The sequence below is a fragment of the Coloeus monedula genome, assembly GCF_965178545.1.
Source record: "Coloeus monedula genome assembly, chromosome: 8".
Classification (NCBI taxonomy): Eukaryota; Metazoa; Chordata; class Aves; order Passeriformes; family Corvidae; genus Coloeus; species Coloeus monedula.
The window spans coordinates 26,602,503-26,625,481 of NC_138788.1; the positions used below are offsets into that span (position 1 = coordinate 26,602,503).

General features: G+C 43.4%; 1 protein-coding gene across 1 annotated transcript in view; it reads right to left on the reverse strand.

The window, feature by feature from the left end:
• The window catches only part of SH3PXD2A (SH3 and PX domains 2A), a gene marked incomplete at its 5' end in the record, with an annotated part of 198,359 nt that overhangs the window by 9,421 nt on the left and 165,959 nt on the right, over positions 1 to 22,979 (reverse strand). The window contains 3 exons of the mRNA XM_082285840.1: positions 1,977 to 2,094; positions 13,031 to 13,114; positions 17,259 to 17,372. Of these exons, the coding sequence (XP_082141966.1) occupies positions 1,977 to 2,094; positions 13,031 to 13,114; positions 17,259 to 17,372 (316 nt within the window). The remainder of the gene's footprint in view (positions 1 to 1,976; positions 2,095 to 13,030; positions 13,115 to 17,258; positions 17,373 to 22,979) is intronic.

Consider the following 22,979-nt stretch of genomic DNA (forward strand, 5'->3'; position numbering starts at 1 on the left):
CTTCCTGCTCCCTCTCCCCTCACACTAAGAACAGGAGAAGGAGTTGCTCCTTCTAAGGTGCTCAATACTCAGAGTAGCAAATTTCTGCTGGAAGGGAGTCCTTTTCTGAGGGGCACCTAACAGTATTCAGGGCAGTTTACATGTAACAGCTACCCAGGCTGCAAAGGATCAGTTTGCAGGGATGGACCACATCATCATCATTTCCAAAGTGTTGCCTAAGGAAAAAAAACTGTTTCTAAGAGATTAATTCTCCAGCAAGAAAGTAGTACAGTGCTCCAAAGCAGCAGAGAGGAGTGCAGTTGACACCCCACATGCTTGTCACACATGTGGGGAGCTTGTAACTCATCTTTCAGCAAGAAGAGAGGTTTCTCAAATCAAAAATGCCTTACAAAAAAGCTGAGCACATGCTGCACTCCTCAACTATCAGGGGGTGGGCTGGGGCATCCACTGTCCTTCTAGCAGATTGCCATGAGTGAAGATGCCATGGAAACCACTGCAGCAAGTGTCACCATACTCCAGAAGGTACTCCTGATGTGTAGAAAAATGAGTCTTTTGGGTTGACTCAAAGGAACGTGTGAGGAAAAGGGGAAAAAAAAATTCAGCTTATTGCAGAAGTGCTAATACGGCAAAGGGAAACCTACAGTAGTAACCAGGCTACACTGCAGAAAGAGAATACAAAAATAAACTAGAGATGTCTTGGAATGGTTCTCCCCTCAGGAAACCTATCTGAAAATCTGGATTCCACTTCTGTAGATGATTAAGGGAGAAAAAAATGTGACCTGACCAAACCCAGGCATTTTTGAGTTCCTCCTATCTAGAGTGCCTTCCTGGCTCCACTGCTATCTTTATTAGCTTATTTGCTCCATGGGATCATTAGATAGAAAAGTGGTATTTTTTTTCATCTAAGTAAGGGAAATCAAGAAAAACAACAACATTGCTTCAGTCAGCATTTTCCCTGTCCTCATTCATAGCCAATAAATCAAGCAGAATTCAAACAAAAACAAGTTACGACTTGGGGAGGGAAAGAGGAAAAAATCACTGTAATTACATGCTGAATGGAAAAAGATGACTATATGAGATGTTCTGCACTGCTGAGAGCTAAAGCTCCATTTTTAAGCTACCTGTTGTACCACATCTTGTTCAAAGAGAAATGGGATGTCACAGCACTGCCAGGTTCACATGCAGATACAAGGCAAGAGGGAGAACCACGAAAGAGCACTACAACTTAAATGCTGTGTGAACCTAGATAAAGCTCTCATCAAGTGCTCATCCTGCCACCCTGTATCACTGAGACAATATCTAGCCTACAGTCTTCCCACATTTACAAAGGAGATTCCCAAGTCAAAACCCTCTGCAATGACTGCTGTTCCAATTACATAACAAAATTCGATACACAATAACAGTTTCACCTGCCCTTGGAATCCAGTCCCTCTACATCAACAATACCTAATGTGGACACACAGAAATCAAAGCAAATTAGCTGAAACAATTGGTAAGCCTGCAAAAGGGCTATAGTCAGCAAACTGATCTCGTATCCCTGAAAGTAGAACTACCTGCCCCAAACAGCTCAAGAGATCACAATCAGCCTTTCAGCATTGCTATAAATAGATTTAAATAGGTTGTAGAATAACTCCTATACTGGAAACATTAAAATAATATACAACAGAAAGCCTTGTTAGGTCTCACAGATCTTAACTCAGATATGGGCTTTTAACTTGAAGCAAGAAAAAAAAAAATCTCTAAAACTGCAAGTTAAGGCATTTCCTCTCTGGAATGGTCCACAGCCTTTGCAGACACTGTAGTGTTACTTTAGCCACCATTGTATCGCCTCAGAATTTTCCTTACATTTCTTCAAGAGGCATTATGAACAATTTGGGCTTCCTTGTCCACCTACAGAATGATTTAAATGCAAACATTCAGTGAATGATCAGAAAAGCTCATTGTCACAGTTTCAGTAGGTTGCACAGCTTCTTTACCTGATGTACCACCATCCTTCCAGGTTCTTTTGGATGACCTCCACGGTGACCCCTTTCTCGAACCCAATCTCATCCTTCCCCTGGCTGGCGTACGGCTGGATAGTGACATATTTCTCTTCTGGTGAGGGGAGAAAAGGCAACATCAGTTAGGGTCAGGATCAGTCCAGCTGTTTTTCTGCACTGCTTGCTTTTAAACTGTTGTGCAGCGATTACGCGAAGCCATTACAAAAGGCGGAGCCCTGCTCAGGGGCCCACTGGTTATTTATGCTGACGACATGACAGATAATCAGCCCCTCGCCACTACCCTGCTGCTGATAATCACAAGATGTTTCCATGCCAATAATGACACAAAGTCCCCAGAGAGCTGCCTTCCCCCTCTCCCCCCCGCTTCTTCCCGCCTCCCTCCCCCCCTCCAAGTTCCTTGAGCGGGTAAGGGAGAGGATTTGAAGCTGGACTTAACTCCCATACTGTAACTTGACAGAATCAACCCGGCTGCCAAATCAGCCGAGCGTCACCGCGGGAGCTGCAGCCAGTTGGCTCTTTGCACACGCACATGGCTGCACAAAGCATTGTGTTACTGAAACCCGAGTGCTGCATCCCCACAGGGACACATCTCCCCAGCCCAGAGGGGCTGGCCCAGCACACTGCTCTACTTGCACCTCCCAAGCAGCATAGGTCTACAGCAACGAGCTTGAAACATTAAGAAAACCGTGACAAAAGAACAAAAGAGGTTTTCAGATGATAGGAGACGATGCAGCATTTGCATTCGTGGGTTGTGAAGTGTTTTACAAACATACTTTTGCTAAACCTCACTCCAGAGAAATGCACGTGTGACCCTGGTGAAGGAGGGCCAGAACTAAGACACAGACTTCAAAAGCACAGACTGGATTTCAAGTATGGTGTTTGAGCCAAAAACTTAGCATCCCTATTCATCTCCAGCATCTATCCCCTTCCCAGCTGGGCACAGGTTTTAAGCAGACTTGCTCAGAGCAACCCAATAAACAGAGCAGAACAGACACTTGTCAACATCTTCCTTCCACCTACCCAGGAGTCATTTAGTGCAGCATTCACATCACACTCAAGGTCAACCTTTCCCTCTGGAGCTTAAAAAATTACACCTGGCATTGAAAACTTGATCTACTATCCTTCCTCTGCAGCAGCAGACACAGAAAGTGTCACCAAACCCCTCTCCTCAACCCAAACTACAGTGCAGTGACAGCATGAGTTTCTGTAGCTAGATTAAAGGCAGGAAGGCAAGTGATTCAGTGCCCCCCAGCCAGCCTTCCTAGCACTTTCTACCAGCAGTCACAACAAGGCCGGGAATAACAGAGAGCTGCCAGTGCACAGGAATGGGCAGGAAATGAAGTGAATCCAGAGCTCCTGACCACTGCAGAACAAAGGAAACGCGAACAGGTTGCAGCAGCTTGAAGCAACACCCTTTAAGAGAGTAAAACAGATCCAAGCAGCTGTTTGGCTTTGTGGCTCAACTGCATTTTGTTGCTGGGTGAAGCACGGAAACTTTAATGAAAAATAATTCAAACAAGCCCTTACTGAGACAAAGTAAGAAATAATACCTCAGAAAGGGGAAAGTAATGTTGACAGAGCATCTGATGGCAGCAAATTCAGTAAAGCTACATCTCTGAAATCAAGTTCCCTTGACTGGTCACATTTGGATCTTTCTAATTCTGATGGGGCAAAATCTGTCAAAACCTTTGCTACCAAGAGGAAAAGACTCTCTGCTGCACTCCCTAGAAGGGCTGCTTCACTGGCTTATCACTGGTAAGAAATTCCAGCTAGTTTTAAGTAGCACCATCAGCATATGACACCTTCCCCACAGAAATACTCCACTACGAGATGGAACCTGATGAATGAAACCTGGCAAAGGAAACCCCAGCTTCCAAATCACAGGACAGGACAGCTTTCCTAGTTAGGCTTCTGCTCTGTGTGGTAGAATTGGACTAATTTCTCCTCTATTTTCAAGTCTGCTGCAGAAGGAGCTACATGTCTGGTTTCCACTGCATGCAAAGCACTAAACTGAACTGCAGAAGACACTTGGGCAGCTAGACCTTGCCCCTGAAGGGGCCAGGGGAAAGTTCAGAGCTGCTCTGTCCAGATATACATTGTTTCAGACACTTCCAGGGATGTTTCTAGGACAGCAATACCAAGCTAAGCATATATTTGCTGAGTCTTGGAAGAAGGCCCTCTTTTTTCTTTCCCCCATACCAAAGCTGCTTTATAACCCAGGCTGTCAGAGATCACCCTTGCCACTACAGCTCCCACAGAAATTGCTGTGTTTATTCTATTTTTCCTCCACACAAACACCAGGCTCTGCTTCAGCTAGGCAGCTCCTCTTGCTGGGCACAGTGGTCTCACTCTTCAGGGATGTGGCTTCCCTTCTGCAGATGACCATGCATAGGGTGCTCATTCCTAGCTTCCAAAACAACTTTCCAAACATCTCTGTGAGGATGTGAGACAGAGATGGGTGAGTGGTCACCCATCAAAACCAACAGCGCTGGAGGCTGATCATTCAGGAGAAACAGTAAGGCTCTTCTGAACTGCCACTGTCTTATTCTGTCCGTGAGCACCTTCACTGCTTACATCTTCAGTCCTATGGCTTTCAACTCAGGACTACTGCTTTTTGAGAGGAAAGCCCTTCAGGTGACTCCTCCCCATAGAGAGGAAATAAAAAAAAGTGAGTGCATGGAAATAGGGATGGAAGAGAGAGAAAAAGGATCTCCCATGAAGCAAGACAATCCAAAGTGTTAAAAATCCACTCTAGAAAAGAAGGTCCCACAATATTTTTTTGTTTAGCAGCTCTATTTTTAAGCCTACAGATAAAAGCCAGGAAGCCATCATTACAATTTCCCCTTGCAAAGTACTTTGACAGCAAAAATTACATTTCCAAGATTACACACGTTTGGTTTCTGTCAATGCTGCAGGAGATACCACAAACATACATGAAGTTTGTAACTTAAACAGTATTCTGGAGATATGGGCCCCCTTGTAATCAAAGTGTAAATTCTGTTTTGTTTCTCAAAGATTATCTCTAGCCAGTGGACACTTTATATAAACCAAGATTTGCCGAAGGGAGCAGGGGAGCTTTCAGTGGATGTGTCACTGAAGAGGACTGATAATAGCATTCAACATATCAGATTATTATTCTAAAGTCTTTAAGAGAAGATATTTGACACTTCATGACTGATATGTAAAGTTGCTGTGAAGACTTAAAATAGATAAATGGTTTCATGAGAGAATCAGCAGAGCATCAGACAGTAGAATGACACTGCTCAGAGTTACACTGACAAATCTGATATATCATGCTGGTTTCATTCAGCTGTGACAGGCAATAGTATAAAACAGAAGTCAGTGAACCATCCCAGACCTACTATTGAAGTTATATGCCCAGATCTACAGAGAATACAAAAGCATATAATTTTGGTTCATTAAGTTTTTATTTAAGAATTACCAGGGGGGGAAAAAAAAAAAAAAACCAAGCCAAACAGAAGGATAATTTTACTCCCCAGCTGCAGCTTCCGTTACATCAGCCTCAGTGTTGAGGTCAAGTGGGCAGAATAAACTTTACTACATGCTACAAAGCACATACGCCAGCTAAAAGGTTGCATTTAGAAACAATGGGATGAAAGTCCTACCCCCTTCCAGATGAAAACGGCAAGAAGGCAGCTCTGTTCTTAGTGAGTGACATCCGGAGATCTGTTAATTGCTCAATTAGCCAACCTCACTCACATTTCTTTACCGCTAATTTGCAGGTCAAAGACACCTTCCCCAGCTAAGCTAAAGGAGGTTCCTCTGTGGAAATTGAGCTGCACTCCTAAATCCGAACAAGGCACGCATGAAGAAGCAAAGCCCATTTGGCAAAGAGCTACGATACAAGCCTGTCCCATCATGCGTTATCCAACTGCACCTACTTAGGTTGGGAGGAAGGGATGAGTATGTGTCATTCTCTCTCCTCCGCAGACACAGACACTATTTAAAATATGCACAACCAGAATTTTTGCACTATTTCAACTACCCAGCTCATACCATGCTGCTGTAGTTGTGCTCTGCCCAGCCTTCCTGGCAGCCCAGTGCTCAGTCCACTATTTATTCCAAAGCCTCAATTCCCTATCAGTCTATTTTTCTCCTCTTTCCTTTCCTCCTTCCCAAATAAAGGCAGGCTTCTATTTTGCTCTGGTTCTACCTAAAATCTCCTGAACAAATACAGTAGAGAATTGGGACCAAAATATAGGGACAGATCTTGGTGGATCACTGGGAAAACAGCATGGACAGCAGAGAACAGTACCCATGTCCTTGGAACATCCCACAATAATACAGAGAGGGCTTTCTCTAGCAACAAAGGTTTCCCCCCATAAAATGCAGCACAGGTAGGGCTGTCCAGCTGGAAGTGTGCACATACACAGGACGAAGGATTTGAGCTGTCCAGTGCCCTGCAAGGTCTATGCAGATGTACACAACAGACCTGGTACAAGGAAGTCACTGGTGTTTGAGAGTTATGGATCACTCTTTCACAAGCTGCTAACACCTAATGTCCTGCAACCACTAGAAGAGGATAAAAGAAGCAAAAAGAAAAGAAAACCAAAAAAACCTGCCAAACCAAGAACACAACCATTTCGTGTTCCTCCACCAACATCACAGTGTTTTGCCAAGCTGAGGCCTTTCCTACACGTGAACAGCAATAGCTCTAAAATTAAAAAGCTACTTTAAAACCAGTTCTTGAACGCAGAGCAGAGTCAAGGCAACCTATACAAAACTTGATCTAAAACCTGGCTAGGACAGTTTAAGCATGCCCATGTTTCTTGTCCAACCGATTTTAAGATGCAGCTTAATGAGTGCAACTTTTCACATAAAAAGAATTTATAACACAGCTATGTATGATTGACAGCAGAGCAAGATGACCTGTAGGCATCTTGGCAACGCTCATCAAGTAGCTACAGGTCACCTCTGCAGTCCTAGTGTAATGAGGACTGGAACATTTGTTCTGTCTTGCCCAGCCTGTTCACTGGCTGTGATACAACATACTGGCTGCAGAAAAATGAGGGATGACATATTTTACTTCTTAAATTTTAGGAGGACTTAATGTCAATGACAATTATTTTTGGATAATCGCAGACCTTGACAACTGTGCTTTGTGTTCATTCCCTTTGTGTAGGATTTCAGCTTGTAAATAGTGAGCAGTTGGGTACATTCCAACACATTCCCTTTAAACAAACTATTTCCAAGTAAGTTTTCTTTTGCTTCACCTGATGTATTTCTGTCAAGTAGTCAAAGGGGAATCTCAGAAGAATTTTTAGGCATTGGTTATGGCATTTTCCATATCAGGTGACCTGTTAGGACACCTCTCCCACAGGAAAAACCTCAGGACAGCTAAGATGAAACTCCATTCCCTACTAAAGAAATTATACCTACCTGGCTGACAAAGCAAGACACTGAACTTGACAGCTTGTGAAGCTCCTCCAATCCCACCTGTCAAACCACAATTCTGTATTTTACATGTGTGACTGTGCACACAGACACTACACTGAAGTTACGAGGTGTCTTGAAAAGGCAACTTGGTCCCTTCTCTGGCTGTCTGGATTTATACTTAATGTCAGGCCAAGGAAAGCAGCCCTATGGTTTTACTGCTCGAGTTGTAACACAGAGCTTCAGTAGTGCTTTCCAAATCCTCCTTATTCCATCTTCCTGATTCCCTTGGCACTGATTATTTCAGATTCCTCCTAGTCCATCACCCATGTGATAGATTTGCCCCAACATTTTTAAAGTCCTCCACCATTGCTGCTCCTGACTGCCAAAGCCCCAATCCGGCCCTTCAACAACTCATTTGCACAGCCACCTCCTGCCTGCTTTGCTCCCTCCCCAGCCTTTCAGCACACACTGCTCTTGCAGAAGGCTTTTGGCACAGCAGTAGTCTGGCACTTTAACCAGACTCCTGCCAAGTGCATTCCCCATTCAGTTGTTCCATCTTGAATTTTCAAGCCTGTGTGCTGTGCCTGGCTTTAATATCCTACTACACACACTCATGTGTTCACGTGCATATCCCACTCCTCCAAATTCTGTGATCTTTCCCCACTCAGCCTCATGCCTTTCATATGATGCCTCATCAACCTGAGCAGGCTTCTTCCTCAGTGCTATCAAATAACCTGAAACTCTCAAATCCTTCCTAAAATAAGCCTTACCTACCCTGATTTCCTGCCTTACCAAACAAGCTTAGTTTTAGTCCTTCTCTAAAAGCTTTTAAAAATACGGAATAAGTACCATTTTGCACTGTGAAAACCCCTTTGGTTACAAAAATATTCATCCCAAATTGCCCCTTGCCCACATTCCTTTGATGCACAGATCTTTGTTTAGGCTGTAAACTGTTTAGGACAGGAGCCTTGCCTTTAAGCAGCTAAAGCACGTTTCCAGCTCTGCACAATCAGTCTCATCTTTCCCAGGCAAACAGCCAGTGCTCAGACATTTCTGCTTCCAAGTTCTGAGCACCCCATTTCACATTCCTTTCCTTCACCTCTATTTTGTAAGTTTGCTCTTTTCTGCCTCCATTAGGAAGCATGGAAGTTATCTGCAGCACTTCAGGAGCCAACCAAATAAGGGAGTAATTTCCTTTGCTCAGTTGGTGCTTGTACATGCCCCCAACTTCCTGTGACCCCATCCTGGTTTGATATGCCAGTAAGGGTAGGGATGGGGGGAACCAGACTAGAAATTAGCCAATTAATGATTTCTCAGCAAAATGCAACAGCCCCAAACCCACATCTTCCAAACCACAGAAGAATTTTCTTCCAAAATACTTTCCCCTCTGTCAGCAGTCTGTGTTTTCCCTCCCCCACTCCTCCGCTCCACCCCCCCCTTTGTCAGACCTGCTTCTGGAAAAAGTCTTGCTGTTCCAGAAAGTGATGCATTAATTCAACATGGACTTTGTTTTACTTGCCTAAATATGCAGAGAGAGAGTGACTGTCAACAGTTATCAAATGTGTTCATCTGCAGACAGGAGCTCTTCAGCCTTTGTCCCTCTTCCCCTCCCTGCCTTTTTGTCTTAAAAACCAGAAAACCTTGTGACAACAGATAGAAAAGACCAACAATGACATTTCTTCTGAACAGTTCTGTATTGCGCATGCTCTTACTTCAACCAAGCAAGGAGCAATAAACATTTACTACTTTCCTTGGAGAACAGAGTTTAAAAAAACCCAAACCAAACAAAAGAAAAAAAATGAAAAAGAAAAAAAAAACCCAACCAAAGAAGAGAACAAACTAAGTCTGAAGCTGCTCTGTGCTGGTTTGATTTAGCACAGCAATGCCACTCACAGCCTTCTGCTGTGAGAGACAAACATTTCATCTCCATCAAGCGCAAGGAGGGAAGAGTGAAAACAAAGGGAGAAGTCCCATGGAGGGGACTGCCAAAGAGGGCAGAACAGCTCTGGTGAGATGCAGCTACAAAACTGGCTGCAGAACCACCCACCTGGGCTAGGACATGGGGTTCCAGTATCAAGACCAACTCAGGATGAGGTTCAAGTATCAAGACCACTGGGTTACATGGCTGCCTTCCCTCTACACACTGCCCTTCCCCATCAAGCTCCCTCTCTCCCTAATACAGGCAAGCAGTGGGAAGTTCTAACTTTTAACTCTTTCAATGAATAGCTTATTCCTTGTGCTAGGAGCTACCCCTAAATAATAGGCTCATTTGGCAGAAATTCAGCCCACATGTCACTATACTGCTGGTATGAATAACTTTAAAGTGCTTTCCTGCATTCTACCAGCTCCAGTTGAAAGCACTGGGCACAAAACCAAAGCAGCAATAACTTAGATATTTGGCATAGAAGACAGGCATGTAACCTCCCAATTTTACCAAACAAACTGTACAAGCACAAATGACTTTTCATTAAATTAGCCTGAAAACAATCCTAAGTTCCTTTCCAGGGGAAGTTCCAAATAAATGTATGTGTAGAATTACTATTTAACCGTGTACAAAACAAGAACTCTGTAGCAGGTCTAACGAGTGTCAAGACTGAGGAAAACTACAAACTTTCAGGCTTCTCCTCACAACCCATATTTGTATTACTGGAGTTTCAGAATGTATAGGAAAATGTTTAGAGAATGTACCACATTTAACATTAAAAAAAAGCAAGCTTTGCAGCTACATAAGAAACATAAACCAATGTAATCTCTTAGATCTGGGCACACCACAGACCATTTTAAAGAGAAAAGTTCAGCAACAAAAGTCATCTGTTTCTCTTTGTAGAAACAGACTACAGCTGTTCCCCTTGCCGACTTTTTTCAGTTTTAAAAAAGGAGCACTACCCATGATATTCAATAATTTGTCTTTCATGTTTCTTATTCACAGACACACTGCTTCCAAATATCTGGAGGTCAGAGATGCCTAGCCTCCTCAAACAGCTTTGGAAAGGGTAGAAATAAATAAGCCATATGCTACCCCTAATAATTCTCCCCCATCAGGCAGTCTAACAGGGAAGCAAACACTCTTCCTTTCTGCACTCAGGCTTTCCTGGTGCTTCTAATATTCAAGTCACTTCGAAAATTCTGCCCTTCAGAAACAATGATCAATCCTTTGGTTCTAGCCTTAAGGTGATTCTACCACAGACCTACCTGATAAAAATGCTTATTAGTGGTACTCAAGTGTAAATACAAAGAGAAGCATCCTTTACAGCTTGCTTTTAAACTCCAGTGAACTCCTGGAGCTAACCCTCTTCCAGCAGCAGGGACTATTTCAAGCAGAATATTGCTGGGTGGGAAGAATTTCAGCCAAAATGCTTAATTGAGTTTGTTTCCAAGGAAGAGGCCAAGTGGGGAAGGGGAAGCTGTTCTGCTTGTGTTGAACAATTCTGGCAACGTCCTGTTTGAACAACTTGAGTTCTTCTGTGCTTTGGAGCAAGGACTTGAAGGTTGGCAGGGGGGTGCATATGACATTTCAGTGCAAACCCACCCAAATTTGGCCTTGTTAAAAGTCTTTTGGGCTGGGATGGGAGGGGAAGAAGGGCAAAAAACTCTCCTGACCTCACATAAACTGTGCTCTGTTAGAGAACAGCAGGCTGGACACCCAGAGAAACTCCTACTTTCAACAACTGCAGTTTGGAAGGCATAGATGTCTGTACAGGCTGCAGCTCTGCCAGATCATGAAGCCACTGTCTCCAACTTGTGCCCATTTATTCAAATCACTTTCTTTACTTCCAATAAGCCTGCTCTTGTAAGAGTTCCCCAACCTATCATTTCTGATGACATTCAACAGCCTATTTTTAGCCAGCCTGGCTAGCTGTGGCTGAAATACATTGGAGAGACCTTATAGAAGCAGCTCAGTCACAGAGGGTGCCCCAAACCTTGGACAGAATTACAGATTGCTGAAGTTTGTGCCAAGTTCAAGTGCCAAGATTCAGTTTGAGATAAATCACATATTCTCCAACACACTCAAAACCCCAGGCCTGCTTGGGCCTAACAGGGAAGAAACTGTAATGAAGCAAGAAAAAGGCAAGGATGGAAGGATTAGGAGAGCCTATAGTGGGGAAGACTGCCAAGGAGAACACTGACAGTGGTCAGAGGGCACGTCTGGAGAAGATGCACACAGATGGTGGGTATCAGAATGCAAGAGGAAAAACTTGGGAATGCAGCTTAGGTCCTTGAGTCTTACCAGCTGACTGTTAAGGGACTGGTTATGCAGTCTTAATATTTTATGGAGCTTTGTTTGCAATATTGTATGAATATGAAAGAATGCATTTGTTTTCACCAGTAAATAAATTGTTTAGAAAACAGATTCCCATAAATTCTCACAATTAAATTGCCAGGAAGCATCTGACAGAGTTTGACAAAGCAAAATAAGTAGCTCCCAAACTGTGGGGGCACAGAAACAAGCAGACTTTCTTTCCCCCCAAGACAGTATGTGTGCTTATGATGTTTTTTTGGTGCCTTTGGAGTGCATTTGGTGGCTGAGAAGCAAGACCTTGTCTTCTGAAAGTAGTTCCAGTTGCTGCAGGGTCAAGCTCTGGCAGGAAGAACACAGATCTTGTTGGTTTTGTTTCCTCAATAACAATTTGAAACAAGGTTAAAGGGCCACTGAAAAGCTGGGTGTCCGAGACACAGGAGGCTACACATAGTACCATCATCAAATCCAGAAGTTAAATTTACTACTTTAAAAGCACCTTCTCTCCTCCATGGATAATGGCACCTTTCCATCAACTGGGAATCATCTCCTGCACTTACATTTGGATCCATTCCCTCAGTAAGGTTGTCTGAAAGTTACACAGAGGTGCAAATGGTGCTTTGTCCCCCTTTTCCTTTCCAAAGTGCAACAAACACATCTGCATGATTTTGCAAGTGGAGCAGGATATAAATAGGGGTACCTTTGCTCTGGGAAAGATGATTCACCTGCACTTAAGAAATACTTGGTTTGGAAGGCTTCTCGGACTTTACCCAAACACAGACTCACCCAAACACAAGGTGTTCCCCTCTACCCTGCCATACTCACTGTTAGACCAGCAAAAGCTAAGAAAAACCCAAACCAAACCAACTGAAATGCTGCTAGTGGTGGTATTCTAAACACCTAGGAATGATGTCAAAAACTTCCAAAAGTTGTCAAGTCTCTCTTTAGTACCAAGCACTGCTTACAAGGAAGAGAGGGGACTGAAACTGGAACAATTCTCATCTTTCCACACGACACACTTTTCCAGTGTGCACATCTCTGACCATGGCTTTTTGGCATTCAACTCATTTTAATAGCCCTGAAACTATCACTTGTCCTTACTGAGGTAGGAAAGACTGGGGACAAAAATGCCCAAAGTTAAAACACAACAGATGTGAGCTTCCCCAACAGCACAAGGAGCCAGACTGCAGAGCTACCCTTGGTTACCAGCTCCTGGGGTGCCTAATCCTGGCTCCAAGACACCCTCAAGCTGCTGCGTACAGCATCCACATCTGAACTCTGGAGTTGCGGCCCCTCACTACCAGAGTGCCAAAGATGCAGGTCCCGACACACGAAGCTGCAGTGGGGCTTTTGGTGCCCCACGAGTGGCTGGTGCCATAGGAGGCCATGCATTCACCTCGGCTCTGCTGCCTGTTGACTATCCCGCCCAGCGTCCATCGCCGGTCCAGGCGCCTCAGGTGAGCCTTGCGTCGCTTAGAAACTAGTTTGGAACACGGATGGAAACAAAACAAAGGAAAAAAAAAAGAAAAAAAAATGATGGGAGGGTGAGGAATAAAAACAAAACATGGTATTTACAAGCACTGGTCTTGTTAGTGGGAATGGGTTAGGTGGGATGCAGACGCTTTTAGTTTATACAGTACAGTGGAACAAGTTAACTTCTTGAGCTTGTGCGATGTGAGCCACGCAGAACTGTCACAAATTGCCACTCTTGCTATTGGCTTCTCAAAAAATAGTACTTATAATAAAAAAATCAAAACCACATACACATTCCAAAATAAGCTGCACAACTAAAGACACTTGTCCAAGGAGAGTGCAGTGGCAGGACACATCATCATTGCTGTTGCATCTCCTAATTCAGCTGCATTATCTTTGGGGAATTCAGTCCATTGCATATGACATCAAACCCAACAGGGCTCTAAACCTCTCTAAGCAAAATTATCACACTGTAAACAAACCCACAAACTCTTATGTAAGTTCCTTCATAACAGCAGCACTCAGGAACTGAACTCAAGTGAAAAGTGTCTGATGTGCTTGCAAGACACGACTTCCATTCATTACCACAGCTGGTTCTCATGATCAAAACTTCTAATATACAGATTACAATATAAGGAAAAAAACTAACCTTGCAATTATTGAGCAGGCTCAAGAAGCTAACAAGCCAGGACTGAATATTAGTTACACACTCAAACGATAACTTATGCCTGAAGTATAAACAAAGACAAGACACATGGAAATGGCACTGTGAGAGCAGCTGTGCACAGAGGACACCACTTGTTTTCTGGACCACATACTTAGATCTGTACTCAGTTTCTTCTGCCTGTACAGGTGTGAAAGACGCTGGAACCATTAGATTGGCACAGAAACACAGACAAACACTTCCATTTTTTCCATTCAAGGGCTTCCATCCTAATTTGGCAACTACTGCAAGGGTGCTTGGTGCTGCTGCAAAGCAATGCAAAATATTGCAAGGTAGTAATAGCTGAAGTGCAAATAGAATCATTTTACTAGTGATGCTGGAAGCTGTTCATAAACTTTGATATCAAATCATTAATAATAATTCAATTCTGCATATGTGCACTTATTTAGGGAATATACCCTTATAGCGGAGTAGACACCATTGTCTTTTAGAACTGTGTTCTGTAGACAATCAGGCACAGCAAAATTATTTGATTGGGAAATCATTAGCTGGACAAGAAAAAAAAATAATTTCACCAAAGAGTGTTTTTTGACTTTTTGTCCTTGATTATCTGTCAGGGACTTAGACCAGACTTTTACATCCAGCTCACTCTCCTCAATTTCTCCTTTGCTGTAAGGCCCAAACCTTTCTCCACTGTCCTAAGTGGAGGCGTGATGAATGGTGTTGAACAGGTACATTATCTAGTCTGTGGTACTCTATACTTCCCCTTTGATCCCATATTGGTCAAAAACCAACCATAAATTTTCAGAGGAGCCAAATCTCAAGATTACAGATAGCTGTGGTTTTGGCTCATGGAAATCAGTGATCCTCTTGGAAGCCCATGGAGGGACAAAAGATGAGCAGATTTAACCTGGTGACTTTCCCCAAATCACAAGGACATTAGACTGCCAGTTACACACATGCTACACAAGAGACAACATAGGACACCTCACCAGACACACAGATTATAGCAGAGAGAGAAGTTAAGTTGCAGTAAGGCTGCCTGTGTTAGGAGGTTTCTATACAAGAAAGGAAGAAATGAAATGCTGAGTGTAAAGGCTTGCAGGATGGAGAGGTGCAGAAGGGGTAGAAACCGGCTTAAGGTGTCAATACAGAGTAGTCATCTTGCTCCTTCTCACACTGGGAGTTTGGAGGATTTAGCCATCCAGGAACACCCCTTGAAAACAGTGGGTCACACAGACCCTCCACACCATGTCCTCACAATGTATGGCCATCCCCAGTGATAGCCCTTTTATACTACAGTGATGCTTTTGTACGAGCCAGGTTTTTTTCCTCCCTAACAATACTGAATTTTGCCATTTGATCCCAAACTTGGACTTGGTTGGCCATGCCACAGTCACCAGAAAGGTTGCTTATTAAAAAGTGTCTACACCTTTCCAGAGATTATGTTAACATGTTTACTTTATCAGCTCCTGTATCTGTTAGATGTTTCTTTAGATTGCTTTCTGATTGTTTTCCAAGCCTTGCAAGATCATGTTGCTCTGAACACAGGCCCAGGTAACAATCAGCTGTCTGCCTTCACCCAGAAGAAAATGTTGCACAAGCTCAAGCGCAGGGAGGAAACACTTCTGTCTTTCTCAGGGAAGAGACTATTTAAACAGAGACACATGGAAATATTACTGCTGTGCAGGGGCAGAATTATTAGCAAGATGTGTTCAGCACCCCCCTATCTTTACTGGGCCTGCCACAGCAGAGCAGACTTCTGGGTTTGCCTGGCTTGTGGACTTATTCTAGGCCTGTTCAAATGGGGAGGGACAAGGGGCTGATACACAAGGCTCCCTGCATCAGTGTTTCTGCTCTTTCAAAGTTGGGGGAGCAGAGATTGCACAGTTGCAGGAAGTTAATGTCTGTTGGAGTCACTCTGAAACTTGTATAAGCTCTAAATTCTGGGGCTAAGGCACTTCATCCACTAGAAGTACCTTCCTCCTCAGTTACATCAGAGCCTCTTTCTCCTGCCTACCTGGAAAGAGCTGGCAAGTTTTCTGTCTAAGTACATTCACTTTGATACACCTTTTTAAAGACAGTAAAACCAAGTAATTCTTTCCTCTCCTACGAAATAATTATATGGAGAAGAATAGCCCAAGTAAAGAAGAACTGGAGGGGAAGAAACAAAGAATGTAGGAAGCCTCAGCTTAGATGGTTAATAACATAAACCAAAGTTACTAAAAAGCAAGCAAAAGCTGGGGCACATCAGAGCAGCTGCAGAGGTTATGCAATTAGATCTGTCACTGAGATGGAACTGAGTGAAAGGCAAGGGCAGTCTCAGGTTTCAGCATATCTGGATTTGGAGTAAGGCAGGGAGCAGGACTGCTGACCATAGGTGAAGAGAGCAGCATAATGGATTAAAAGGGACTGAGAGGAAGGAGATAAGGAATATTTGATGGATTTTCCATTACCCAGGACAAAATGCTGTGTGGCAGCAGCCCTGTGCCGAGTACACTCCAGAGGGCAACATGAAGGGAGAAGGAGAGCTTGAAATGAAAGCAGTTTAAGCAATAAGGCTGTCAAGCACGCACTGCATTTAAGAGTCAGGAAAAGAGAGGAAGCTACAGACCAACAGACAAGGCATTCTTCAGTGCTTGCAGACCAGAGCAGTAAAGTTTTGTTCTTTAGCAACAGGGAAAATTTACTCACTGCTTTTGCATCCACTAAGATGTTGCATCATACCAGACTGGTTCCTGGCCTACCAGTCTACAGCCAGTCTGTCTCTAAACCAGGATATGGGTGAACTTGAGCAGGGAAAAATTAGTTACAGAGACAAAGATTTCAATAAGCTGCAGATGTCACCCTTGGAGCCCAGCACAAAGCTTTGTGTTGCCTGTGTGCCATTTTAATGGTCAGATGGTCATCCCAACACATCTCTAAGCCTCCTGCCTTTGCTAAGGAAAGGTCAGCTGAGGTTCCACATACATTTTTACATAAGCATCATGTCAAGAGCACCTGGATTCACTAGAATGGAGCAAATCATAACAAAAGTGTCCTTTGTACACAGTTGCTACATGGGAAGCCCATTAAGATGTGGTTAGTCTTTCATAATGGAACTGAGGAACATGTGATGCTGAACTATTCCATTTCTGGAACCTGACTTAAGCATCTTTAGTTTAAAAAAAAAAAAAAAAAAAAAGCAGCAGTGCGCTAAATACACATACATGACAAACAACATCTCACTTTTAACAGAATGGACCATACCAAATAAAATTACCTTTCCACACAACCACAGACCACAGCAAACAGCAGTGAAACTAGTTTCCAAGATTAATTTAAAGGAAATTAATGAGAAGCAACCATTAAAGTTAAATCTCACTCCTTTCAATGGCCTGTGGCTCTATCATGCATCTTCTTCCGATTAGCAGCTCTCACTTGGGGGGAAAAAAGCATAAACCAAGTGAATACAAATATTCTCTTGATGACAAAAAGCTTACCATACCTTCCCCAAATTTAGACGTGTTGATGTCAGAGTCATCTCTGGTTCCATTTTGGGATTCCAGGTATGTAGCAGGGACCCATCCTTGCTCCTCTGCTGTGCTCACAAACCACCAACCTACAAAAAGAAGCAAAAGAAGTTTCTTGGTCAACACTTAGAGGAACAAGAATAGTAAAATGCTACAGAGGAGATGGCAGAGTCAGCAGCTCTGGTGCATGTTTGAGCTACTCTGCAGCTTCCTAGAACAAGAAAGGTTTTAGTCCTATTATACCATTTCTATCAGATCCTCTCCCAGTGGTAGTGTGCAGGCTTGCTAGAAAAAGGGTGCAATGAAGCAAATAATCAATTTATTTTAAGAAATTCAAAGTCCATTCATGACAACTTTGACTCAAGTTCTTTAATTCAGCTTCTCCAAGCTGGTCTTGTTACGTGTACATCTACAGAATCAAAACACTTTGTACGTGTAAATATGTGCATGTGAACATGTGTGAAATAGCACAAACACGGCCCAAATCCTAACATGAAGTATTATAAAAGGCAAATGAGGGAAACAGGAATGACTTTCATAGAAGGGCACAGATTTCAGAACAGGATATAAAAGTGCTTCTAGAGCACTTGTAACCACAGCTGGTGTTTAACAAACATGACCTGAATTCAGGGCCTTGGGAAGCTGGAGAGTACTGCACAGAACAGAAATAAAGAGAAAAGCCAACTAAAATCTGACTTCAGGCCATAGGCACCTCTTATTTGTCACCTGAACATCCAAGTTTCTACCACTATCTACAAAAATGTTAAGTATTCAGCAGTATATATGGATATAACCTTTAAGTTGTATCTGTGGAAAGATGAATAAAATTATACACATGCCAGCTTCAGATTAAATGCATTCCAACTATAACAATCCTTGCCTCTTTTCTTGCTTGGTTACACTGATTTATTGAATCCTTCACTGGTTTTGACACAGACTCACTCACCCAAGAACTTGCAGCTCTCAGATATGAGCACAACTAGATTCTCCTCCATTCAGATAAGGTCTGGGTTAAGACAACAGGAAAATAAGAAGTCTAACAGGTAAGCAAACCACTTCTGTTGTTTTCTGTGATCCCCCAGTTTCCCCAGAAAACATAAGCTGCTTTGTCAGGACCATACAAACTGCTGTCCAATACCACTCTTCCAGCTTCCCCAAAGGGAGTTGGGAAAACAGCTATTTCTGTACATGCACCGCAGAACAGCTGACAGACTTTGATAGCTGTCATAAACACAGCAAATTTCACAGAAGCTGGCCTGTGATGAGCAAAGGTGCCAGCTTGGGCTGTAAAGAGATGGGCACCAACACTAGTGAGCTGTGAGGTGGCCACGCATCCCTCCCACAGCTGGGATGCCATAGCCCAGCCCAGCGAGGCAGAAGGGAAGGTCCGCTGGGCTCTGCTGCCGTGCCACATGCAACTGTCTGTAAGAGAAAAACCACCCTGCTCAAACAATGCTCAAGTGTTCGTGCTAAAAGTCACCCAAGTTCATTCCAAATCCTGTCACGGAAGATTTTACCAGAGAACAGTAGCTACAAACCCTTGCTTTCCTCCCTGGGGCATGTGGCTGGGAGACAATGTACCCCAAGCAACCACCCCTCACATGCCCCTGGGCAGCTCCTAGGCAGCTCTATTTATTTACTCTCCAAATTCAGACATAGATTTCCATCTTCTGGCCCAGCAGAGGTTTGGAAACTTTGCTTCACAGGGCTCATGGTTGGAAAATTTAAATTTAGTTATTCTCCCTCAGCAGGAGGTGGATTCTCCTGCCATGAAGCCCACAGCAGCGAACATGCAGGATCTGCCAGACCGTTTCAAAAACACATCTTCATGGTTGTTCCTTATTTCACCAGCAACTTATCGACATGGGTAGCAAACACAGTTTAACATACACTTGTAATTAGGCACAAAATGCAAGAAGCTGGCTTCCAGCTGATACTAATTAGACTGGAATAGTTTACATAAACTCTTCCTCAGAAAGAAATTAAACACAAGTGAAAAAAGGACTTGCCTACACTTAAAAATGTACATTTGGGCCAAATTTGAGCCATGGTAAAACCATGTTTGGAGGGCTGGATCACACTTCCTTGACGCCAACCCTGTGCTAGCCCATTTCACAATACAGCTTCTCTGGTTTGGCTCACTGGCCTCAGAGCCGAGTTTAGGTCTTTTGCTTGGGGCTATAGGGCAGCTGAGCCTCCATCTATCTAAACACAAGTCAGGCTAAAGCTCCTAATCGCCACAGAACTCATCAAAGTTATCATTTCTTTCTAAAGATTTCCTTTATAAACTCTGCCGAAGGGTAAAGTATAAATAAGAAACCTTTGCAGCTACTGAGAACTCACAGCATTTGTCCAAGTTCAGGAAAAACCAGCCCCCCACTCTGAAATTCTCTTCCCCCATTTCAAGCTTGCTTCCCAGAAAGACAGAAGAAAGGCTTTAATATAGCTAAGTGAAATAGCATATCAACAGAAAAACGTGTTTTTTACTTAAACAGACTCAACAACTGAGAAGACTGAGAAACTTTCAGTGACACCCCCTGGCAGCAGAGAAGTCACAAACGGGTGCTCACTGGCAAGATGTGCAAGGTCTCAGAGTGGCTAAGCAGCCACTGCTGAGGCAGCACAGCCCTTGTGAGACCAAAACCTAAATTCTGATGGCACATCCAAGCCATAGCCCTACATAAAGGAAATTACAGCAGAGTGCAAGAATTGACTCCTAGCAGAAAATGGCTGCAGTGCAGACAAGCTCCTCAACACAGCCTGTGCATGACAGCCACAACCTGCAGAACTCTGCCCTGCTGATCACAAAGTACTTGCTCTGCACCATCCCCTCATTAGAAACATTAGGGCAGCTGCTGTTTGGTACCACCACCCCTTCCCCCCTCTCACCCCCAGGTTCATGGGTATTCATGGTTTGCAGACAAATTAGCCATATTGGTCTTAGTTTGTACCATTACAGCCCTGGCTTTCTGCAAACAATCCCTTGTCCCATCTCTCCCATCTCTCCCAACGCAGAGCATCACAGAAAACTTGATTTTGAAACACAGAACAAAACACTGCATTTATTTTGAGTTCCCCGTCTATGCTGGAGATTAGCTTGACTTCACAATTCATTATTAAAACCATTCTGCAGCAACATCTGCAGGGAATTATGTAAAGTTATCTCTGTGCACTGCCAAGCCAGTCTGAGGTTCACTCTTGCACTCACACCATCTGTAAAAATTAGGCAGTGCTTTACAGCTTGAGTTAACCCTTACAGGGGCCCCTGGTGTTTGGTCTCTCTCAGGCACCAAAACACAACTCTTAACACTGATGTGGCACGGATGTCTTGACTGAGACTGCCCAGCCCTCATCTCTGATGAGGATTTAAATGGAGTTTGAGCTTCACAGAGGCACAGAGTTGTAGCCACTGTGCCCAGACAAAGTTCAACTTGAGCTTTGCTGCACTTCTCTAACTGCCTTAACACTAACCCAAGAACACGAATTTCTAAGGTAGGAGTGCAATTTTGTCCCCACATACCTTGCTGTTTTGGTTAGCATCTGTCAGCATCCCTAAGCTGCAACAGCCAAGATATCTCCCCATTCAGAGTCCACCTAGGCTCAGATAACTCGCAGGCATTTCACAAGTTACGAAGAAATGACCAGTTCCACTTGACACACAGATAATGCATATGGCATGATGGTGATAGCAAAATGGATTGGTCACTCTGGAGAACGACTAAATGACAAGACGACTTGGATTCTAAGAAACCATGTTCTTGCTTATAATTGTATTCCCACTCCTCTTCCCGAAAGGCTTTTGCCAAAGTGGAAGAATTAAGCAGATGTTAACCACAACATGCACCTTGGGAAACTACTGGAACATAGTTAAAGGAGTATACTTTATGCCAGTTTTGCTCACATCTGCATGCTGCCTTACCATACCACAATCCATACTTCAATGGATGATACACACCAACAGGAGAACTAGCTGTTCCCATTGAGGCCTGTCTGATCATAACATGCTACAAAACACTTTAAATACATAAAATTGCAGGATCATGCTGAACTTCGGTTTCTAATTCTCTCCTCAACCATTAATTTCTCTGAGACTTTGTAATTTTATGAGCTTAACTAAAGTAAACAGGACTGATAGCACCACTGTAAAAGGGCATGGCTATTTCTCCAGCATAAGTAGACTACACATTCTTCTAAACAAATACTTAAGTAACACTCCACCTCTCAAGAGTCTTGGAAAAATCCCACTCAAGCAGCAGTCTGGTACATTTGACACACAGTCTATGGGCTTCAGAGAGCTGTTCATTTTAAAGATCCTTCTGCCTTGGAACTCTCTCAAGAGGTTTTTTTGATCCAACAACATAAATTGTCCTACAAAGCAGTACTAGGTGCAATTAGGTCACTTCCAGACCAGTCACACAGAGCTTTTCATGCCAACAGCTGATTACTTTCCTTCAGAGATAAGATCTACTTTATTAAAGAACAGCTAAGATAAGGGTGTTGCTGCACAGTTGAAGACACTTGCTTTTTCCACCCCTCCAAAGCTCTTGCCACATAGTACACATATATTTGATACACATAGGGCAGTCAGTTGTAATTGCCTCTGACAGACCTCTGAATATGTAAAAGCAGACATATAAAGGCACCAGGAATAGTATTTTACAAGAGGGATTTTCTGCAGTTAACTTATTCTCATACTCACTCCTGTGTCTGTATACTGCTAGCCATTATGATTGTCCATGCTGGCTCTGCTCTCTGTAAGAGGCTTTTTCAGTCCCACACGCTTGGAAAAGCATAAGGTTGAAACCACTGAATTAATATGAATGCCAGTGTCTGATTTTTGTGAGTTTTATTCTTACAATTCACAGAAGAGGCATCTTTCTTTTAAATATTGAGATACATGCAAGAGGTCTTTCTAGCACAGAGCTGACTGCAGCTTAGGGTACAGGAGTTTATGAACAACTCACTGCAAGGCAGACTAAGGCTGTCATCTTAGGATGAATTTTTAAAGCTGGTGAAATATTAAAGGGAGCTTTCACCTCAAAACACATAATGTTTCCCAGCCTGTGTGCACTGCAGACTTCACTGCAGCCACCACTCAACCATGAAGCAATGTTTGTCTTGTTTTAGAGATGAAAGTGGGGCCCAAAGACATGCCCCAGGAAGAAAGATGTTTGTGGAAGACATCCTACTCAAACACAGTTAAGATCCACAGCACATGTTCATAGCCTTTTATGTGCCACATATTTATGGGTCATATATTAGGGTTCCAGATCAACCCCGTATTACGATCCTTCCAGCCAGTTCATGTCCTAGAGCTACACACTAGGAGCATAGTTCACGTGGGAAACCCCACTTCCAACAGGTAGTACTGCACCCCCAAATGTCTGTGCCTGATTGCTCTAACATTCAGGAGTGAAGGTTGTTACCTTTCAACTGCTGTGGTTGCACTCTAGGTGCTAAATCCTGCTTTAGGAACTCAGGAAAAAAACTCACCACCCCAAGCTACTGCTTAACTCCAAGAGGTTTTTTAATTTGCTGCTGAAATACCCCAAGAGCCCACAGCGCTGTGATAGGGCAAAGCTGTTGGCTCTTTCATGTAAGAGAAGAGCGAAAAAAGGATCACCCCTGTCCCTCCCTTCTTGGTAGCCCAGCACGGGAAATGGGGAGCTTCTATACAGGTTATGAAAAAGGTCTTT